Genomic DNA, 7,347 nt, shown 5'->3' with positions numbered 1-7,347 from the left:
TTGTCCCGGTCTGATTTGTTCAACGGTTATGGTTTCACCTTTGGCGAGCTATTTTGGAGGTCCGCAAAGCTATATATCATCGATGGAGCCACGTCGAGCTCGGGTGAGAAGGTGATCTGTCATTTTTTCTTTCGACGGCTGCTGTGGTGGTGTTCAAGGCAGGTGACAGGTGTTGATGTCAAACTCAAGGACGCTCTGCTGTCTTTTCAATTTTGTCATGTAGATTTTCATGTGACTTGTACTATAATCTTTGTGATATGAATAAGGCACATGTTACATAAAAAAAACTCAATGGGGGGAAAAACGAAATTAAACACATTCAGCTGCGCATCAAGAACGCCTTCTCGCGATGTCCACGTCGCACAAGGAGACGAGCGACTCGCGACCTGCTCGTTTTCTGTGGGGCTCGTGCTGGGCTTTCACTGGGAAGAATAACAAAAGGGGAAAAAGACACCGTACACGTCACTAAGGGGATTGGGCAGCGACTCTTCCTCTCGTCTCGCCTCCCAGCTAGGTTTAGCGCCGCCGCCGCCGCCCCCATACCTGCTACTCCGTCGTTGCCCACCGGAGGAAGGGCCCCTGTTCAGACCCGCTCCTTCCTCGAGTTAGGCCGTCTGCGCGCCGTCGTCGTCCTCGTACCTTCGTACGCGGCGCTGGAGAGACGGATGAGGAGCTCGAGCAGTTCGTGCATTCATCCCTCTTCCCTCGACCATCGATGTCTACTGCGACAAGATCTGCCACCTCGTCGATCCACCCCAACCCACCTCCTGGGGCGCATCTTCTTCCACCGCCTGCACATCAAGAACGACTGCCGCCTCGAGGGGATCACCAAGATGGCCGATCTGGTGCGCCCCTTCCCACCTCCCCTCCCTTCGCCGCTCGCAGGTTAAACTCTATACCAGCAAAAAAATGTTTTAGAGTATACCTCCAAGATTCTCCATTTAAGATATTATAATTTCAGTGATGATGCCTTATTTCAGGATAATTGGTGTTGTTTTTGCTGCAGCTCAGGCCGGATTTTGGATTGCAAGGCTAAGCAGGTCATCTAAATTGCTATGCTTACATAGAATTCTTTCTGTATTAGTTCTTTTGCAATCTCATTCTATCTGAACAACGAGTTTAGTGACACAAATGCAGAAGCTGAAAAGAAGAAATATATAAACCACATTGAGGAGTTAGTCCAATGAATGGGATGGGAGCCCTTCAAAGTCACATATACAAGCGATTTATGTTCAAGCTTTATACGAGCAGGCAATTGAGTTAATCGGAAAGGGGATAGCCTATGTGGATCACCAGGTTCATTTTCTCTTCTCCTTTCTTTATCATGGTATAATATGAAGTTTGAAAGGAATAGGCATGTATATCGAGTCCTTGACAAATAAGTAAAGGCTAACTGGTATATGATGCTAGATTTTAGAGCAAATCAAGAAATACAAGGAAAAGAAGATGGATAGTATAGTTAATCTGTTGCACACATCTAAAATTGTTGGATGATTTCATTTTTTTAGTTCCATATATGGGATTCAAATATTTACATGCATGATATATCACATATTTTAGAATATGCTTTTCCTTGTCTCCTTATTATGCTAATTGGGATTCAAATAGAGAAGCCATGACACATGTCCTTTGTTCTTTCCATTTTTTTCTAGGAGTTCTTTCAATTCTCCTATGCTTGGGATCTGTTTGATTGATGGACCTTAAAGCTCATGCAATAATGTATGAACTTGTCAAAAGGTGCACATTCTAAATCAGTAGTAGTGCTTCTACATTAAATTATCCATCTTTGGATGGATCCGAGTCATAAGCACCAAAGTTTGGGGCGTGTGTTAGTATCCCTGTGACTTGGCATGTGCAGAAAATACACCATTTCTCTTTATTTGCATCTGTTCTTGACATTCTTTTGTCGTCTTGATACTTCATAAGTAATCTGACAAAGTCTAGGTAGTTGTTTTACTCTTTGTTGAATTCATTTTTTATTGTGATACAAAGGAAATAATGTAAATCATTAGGATTCTCCAAGAGTAAATCAGACACCTATCTTGCTTATAGTGTCCTCGCTAAATTTAAAAGCTTGGAAATGTAGATGCATGATCGTTTTGGTGAGGGATGGCATACGGATATGGTTCTTTTGGTTTTGCTACGCCATGATTGTTATTAGGCATGTATGTACAGTTCGGACTATTCTTTTACCGAGGCAATTTTGCAGATTTGATTCTATTTGATGTATTAAGTAAAATTTGCTCACTACCTTGGAACTTCTAATTCCATTTGAATGCAGATTTGATTGTGTCTTGAAGTAACAAGGAAGAAGGGTCAGTTTATGTTATGCACTAAGCACAAAAAATGATGCCATTGAGAATAATTGATCTGCTATGAGTAAAAGGTCGGGTCATTTCCTATTCTTTGCTTTCTTTTATTTGTCATTCTTTTGGAATGCTTTTAAAATAAACTGTATTACTGCACACTTTTACTGTCCGTTGTAAGTGCTATCATTCTTTTTAGATGCTTAGGTGATATGACCAGTTTGTGTTATAGTCTCAATTGGTCTGTGCATTAACTTTGATCAGATATTGTTGTCCACTTCTCCTGATTTCTACCGACTTCCACTTAATTTGATTTCTACTGCATAAGTAATGGCACTAAGATGCAATACATGCAAAAATGATCCTGTCTTGTATGTCAGAAGTATGGATTGTTATATAATCATTGTGGTACTTGGTGTATTAGTTTGTGTGTCTCCATTAATATTTTGTCGGTTGGCCATATTTAGTTGCATTAGTTCTTCCAAACACAAACTTCATGTTGGGTGTTGCTTGCTATTTAGTTGCTTCAGTTCACTTGCGAAAATGATTGTGATTCCATTTGTTTCTTTATTTTGCAGAGAGCATTTGTACTGTTGAGTTTGATTTATTAATTCGGTGGGGTACAGCCTGTTGGAGCTATGCAAGTGCTGATCATCATTTCTCAGGTACAACCACAACATCTTAATTTGCTAATTGTTCCTATTCTCTGCGTGGTTTGTTATGCCTCAAATCTTTACATCATTGTATTTTATAGTATGCATGCTTCATATAAAGGCTTGGTTGATCTTAATAAAATTTCGCTATCGATGTTCTATTCTTACATAGTTTTGTTCGAATTCTTCTTACATCGTTCAGTTTTGGTGTGTTGCCTGCTTATTCTTCTTAAATAGTTTAGTTTGAATTCTTTGCCTTGCTGATAGTATTTATATTGGCAGAGTAAAGAACTGAGCATTTGTCCTCTACGCACAAAAGCTAGATAGAGATTCTTTTGGTTGCTGCAGCGCATGCAATTCTATACGAGTATGTCACCAACTGGTTCAGATTGGATGAGTCCATGTACCATTGAGCTCTCAATGACTACTACGATAGCACCGGTAAGGTTCGTGCTTTTTGATTTCTCCTGTGCAGTTTCCCTATAACTGTGAGGAATCGAATTCCATCTGTGTCTTGGTTGTCATTCTTACAGTTTGATATTAGAGCTTCATAGTAATTACAGTCTTTATTTTTATGATGAAGATTTGGTGGTGAATTATATCTATGGTTGACGTTGCTGTTGTTATATGTTGAGGTTTTAAGTGTTGATTGGTGTCTTGTCAATTTGATAGATGCTCATAGATGTCTCCTTTGCCGTATGTGTGGTTATTGATTTGGCTCTAATATGTATATATACGCTGTGGTGAATATGTACAAATGGTTTAGGTACATGTGGTGCATGGTGCCTACTGCCAAACTAAAGTCGATCTCATCTTGTAATATTCGTAAAGCTGGAAGACAGAGATAACTAGGCCTGCAACACAAGGCAAAAGTAGATGCCTAATCACACCTTTTGGCTCCTATAGGAATGATGAAGAATTTTCTTGGGCACAAAATGTACACTAGGCTTGTCATATCGTCTAGAGTAGCATACTTTGAAGCTTATGTGAAGTTGTTCCCTTGTTCTAGCTTTGACAAATATGACTGACAAGCGGGTGAAATGACAAGTTTGAATTTGCTGTTATGTTATTTGCATCATTCAAGGGCTCGTGTCACTAATCTCATGCTAACCTTTAACCTTTAACATATGTTGAAAGCCAAAGATGGCACCAGAGAGATAGGAGGTGTGATTGGGAATAGGGTAGAAACAAGCATAGTACTAGCGTGGTACTTACATTTCAAACTAGATGTCTTTGATACCATACTTGATTTGTATATATAAGAGCATGTTTGTTTGATAATAACCTTCTTTTATACATCATCCACTTGCTCATTTTTGTTATCTATTTTGGTTGACCTGTATACCTAGAGGTATATCTTCTTCCTGAACATATGTCAACTCTGTGATTTATCTACTTATTGTGGGATTTCACATCCAGGTTCAGCTGCTACCAACATAAATGTGGCTATGTTGGAAGATGATACAGGAAATGTTCATGCCGCTCTAAGCCATTTGCACGAAGCACTATTATTAGTAGTTACAGAAGCTGGCACTTACATGGGTGCATGTTGGTGCCTTCTAGAGATTAAGGTTCCTGTTTATCTAATGCAAATTTTGCTGCCTATATGGCGCAAGATTGCTTTGCAATTCTCTTGGACACTAGGATTGATTGTGTTGTTTGGTTCTGGTATCTAAGGATCTCTTGTGCTGAAACATTGCGGTGATTTGCCAAGTGTTTGTGGTTCTTTTTTACTTGTAAAGAAAACTTACGCTAACAATCGTTAGTTCATTGGGGCACATGAACCATAGTGAACATTGGTTAAGATGAACCCATTGACATAATGGCATTGATGTTTGATGTATGTATGTTTGTATGGTCCGCGATGGTGGCATGAAAAGTGAATCAAGTTGGTAGACAATCTGAGACGATGGCTGGTTAGATATTATGGAGATAGTCACTGTAGATGTGAAATTTAATCTGTAGTAATGGATGTGTCTGATTTAATACTGGCAATGTCAGTATCATAGTGTTGTATGGAGTAGCAGAGGGAAATGTGTGGTGTAACATGGTTGAGCGAGCCAGGATTTTCTGGTCTTTTGCTATTTCTAAATAAATTAGCTGATTTTATCTTGATTCTAAATTTCTAATACAGCTACATATGTACATATTGCTATGGGACTTCATATTGTCAATTTTCTTATTTTAGTTAAGTACTGCATTTTAGATGTGCACTGTGCTTGGAGCAACTAACACCACCAGGACCGTAAGATTTTATGATTTATACCAAAAACTGTTCCATGTTACTTGACAATAAATATGTATTTACTTATGTGAATATAGACACCCTAAAGGTGCAATGAGGTGCTTTAGCAAGGCAAGTGTGCCACAAGTACAGGAGGCCCGCCAATGGCGGGCCCCAACCACTAGTATGGAATTATTGTATGGGGCCAGGTGGGCCAGGGCGCTCGAATCTATACGCAGCAGCAACGTCCGTGATATGAGCTGTGGATGGAACCCGAAAGGAAATGCCTTTGTCGTTGCAACCTCTGCTCCTATATATGCGCACACCGGCCGGGCAATTATCTTAACAAATCAAGTGGATGAGTAATCGGGACCGTGCGTTCTTGTCGGCACAAGTTATATATGCGCAGATCCACCACGCGGCGCGCACGTCCGTGTAGGTCTCTTGGTTCTTGCTCCCGCCGGCATCCACCCTGGCTATTCCCAAAACTGATCTCATGTGCTGGCCCTGGCATGTCCGCGACCCCGTGGCACCCGCCGGAAACGGCGGAGTCCTCCTCGGGCTTGTCGTCCTCCTCGTCCTATCCCCCGGCGGCAGCAGCTCAGCATCCGGCGTGCTCCGCCTGCAAGCACCAGCGCCGAAAGTGCACGCCGGGGTGCCCGCTTGCGCCCTATTTCCCCGCGGACAAGCCCGGGAGCTTCCGCAACTCCCACCGCCTCTTCGGCATCAAAAACATACTCCGGTTCCTGACGAGAGCCGGCCCGGAGAAGCGGGACGATTGCATGAAATCCATACTGTACGAGGCCGACGCCCGTGCTTCCGATCCGGTGCTCGGCGCGTACGGCCTCTTACAGAGTCACCAGCGAGAGCTTGCCTTGGCGACGGCCGAACTCGTGGCCTTAAAGGAGCAGCTGGAGTTGCACGGGCACGCCGCGCAGCACCGCTCGGCGCCGGACGCTCTGGGCTTCCTCTCGCCGGTCCAGCCGTGGATGCCGCAGCCGCCGTCGATGTATCCGATACAGGAGGGGCAGCAGCAGCCGATCTACGGTAGCTACGTACTAGCTGGTGCTGCGAAGATCGACGAGGACGCGACAATCGGCGTGAAGCTTGACGAGGACGATGTGATGCCAATGCAACATGATGATCATGCCGATGGCTGTACAACACATTACGGTAGATTAGAGCCGTCATCGTCGTCGAGCTACCGGTCTTCGGATACTTCGCCTCGCGGACTTCTGAACCGTCGCGCTTTAGGTTTAAAGTACAATCCTGGTTAATTTTCATTTTTATAGACAGATTGGCTGAGAGTTAGTAATCGTGTTGGCTTACATGGAAAAAAATGGAAAATGGAAAAAATGACAGAAAAAAGTTATTGTTTCCGGAAACAAAATTTCCAAAATTTGTCATTGGATTCATTTAGGATATATAGGGCGGCCTTGTGAACTATATATGTTCTGTTGCATCTACAAAATGCGCTTGTTTTCAATTTACATGGAAATAGACCGTGTTGATTTCAAGATAGTTATACATTTTGTGTACTTTAGTATTGTGATGATTTGATGTTGATTCATTCACGTCGGATGACAGGAGAAGTAGATGCATTTACTGATGGCTTGTTATACATATCATATTTTTCCTGGCCTGCTTATTTTGGCTCCTTTTTCTGGACTCTGGTAGCTTTTCGAAAGCATTCATTTGCTTCAGTAATTTAACAAAATTATTAACTACAGTATTGTTTTCTGGGCGGCAGTAGCGGTAGCGGTATGGAACTACTCAAGTTGAGCGTAATATGCATCTTCTGACACCGTTGTAGTTTAATTTCTTCATCACTCGTAGATTTACTCAATTTGTTGATGGCATATAGCACCCATTCACTTGATTACTGTTTTAGCGTTGTTTAATTCAACCAAAAAAATAACTGTTGCATTTCAATGGGGCTTTCTCTTTATAAAGAGGGCATGTCCTTATGTTTCCTCGTGGATGAGCAGTTTAAGATTATAGCAAAAAAAACCGTGCGTTGCAATGAAAAAAAAAATACCACACCCCTCTAATCCAATAATGAAGCTGAAGACTTCAATAGACCCACGTCCTTTATTTTAACATGGCACTAGCAAATGAAGCTATGCGTTGCAACATTATAGAAAAAACAACGCACACCCCTAAA

General features: G+C 41.9%; 1 protein-coding gene across 16 annotated transcripts; it reads left to right on the top strand.

Moving 5' to 3' along the window:
- Positions 1 to 435: 435 nt before the first annotated feature.
- On the top strand, positions 436 to 6,609 carry LOC125543910 (protein LATERAL ORGAN BOUNDARIES-like). 16 transcript variants are annotated; one of them, XR_007299039.1, is made up of 8 exons: positions 436 to 885; positions 981 to 1,040; positions 1,138 to 1,296; positions 2,087 to 2,165; positions 2,282 to 2,386; positions 2,885 to 2,971; positions 3,242 to 3,400; positions 4,379 to 5,081. XR_007299039.1 is itself a non-coding variant. In XM_048707409.1 (5 exons), the coding sequence occupies exon 5, from the start codon at positions 5,585 to 5,587 to the stop codon at positions 6,458 to 6,460; it is 876 nt and encodes a 291-aa protein (XP_048563366.1). In that variant the 5' UTR covers positions 1,047 to 1,296; positions 2,282 to 2,386; positions 2,885 to 2,971; positions 3,242 to 3,400; positions 4,379 to 5,584; the 3' UTR covers positions 6,461 to 6,609. The 16 variants fall into 16 exon arrangements, 1 of the variants encoding a protein (XP_048563366.1); XR_007299046.1 differs by lacking the exon at positions 2,087 to 2,165 and adding an exon at positions 1,653 to 1,737 and having other exon boundaries at positions 437 to 885; positions 1,012 to 1,040; XR_007299033.1 differs by lacking the exon at positions 2,087 to 2,165 and adding an exon at positions 1,653 to 1,737 and having other exon boundaries at positions 437 to 885.
- Positions 6,610 to 7,347: the final 738 nt, after the last annotated feature.

This window comes from Triticum urartu, chromosome 3 (assembly GCF_003073215.2).
Source record: "Triticum urartu cultivar G1812 chromosome 3, Tu2.1, whole genome shotgun sequence".
Lineage (NCBI taxonomy): Eukaryota > Viridiplantae > Streptophyta > Magnoliopsida > Poales > Poaceae > Triticum > Triticum urartu.
The sequence above is the reverse complement of the archived record's forward strand: the minus strand, read 5'-3'. Positions and strand labels throughout refer to the sequence as shown.

Excerpts from the sequence above, each read along its gene's own strand:
- LOC125543910 (XM_048707409.1), top strand. The coding sequence starts at position 5,585 with ATGCGCAGATCCACCACGCGGCGCGCACGTCCGTGTAGGTCTCTTGGT.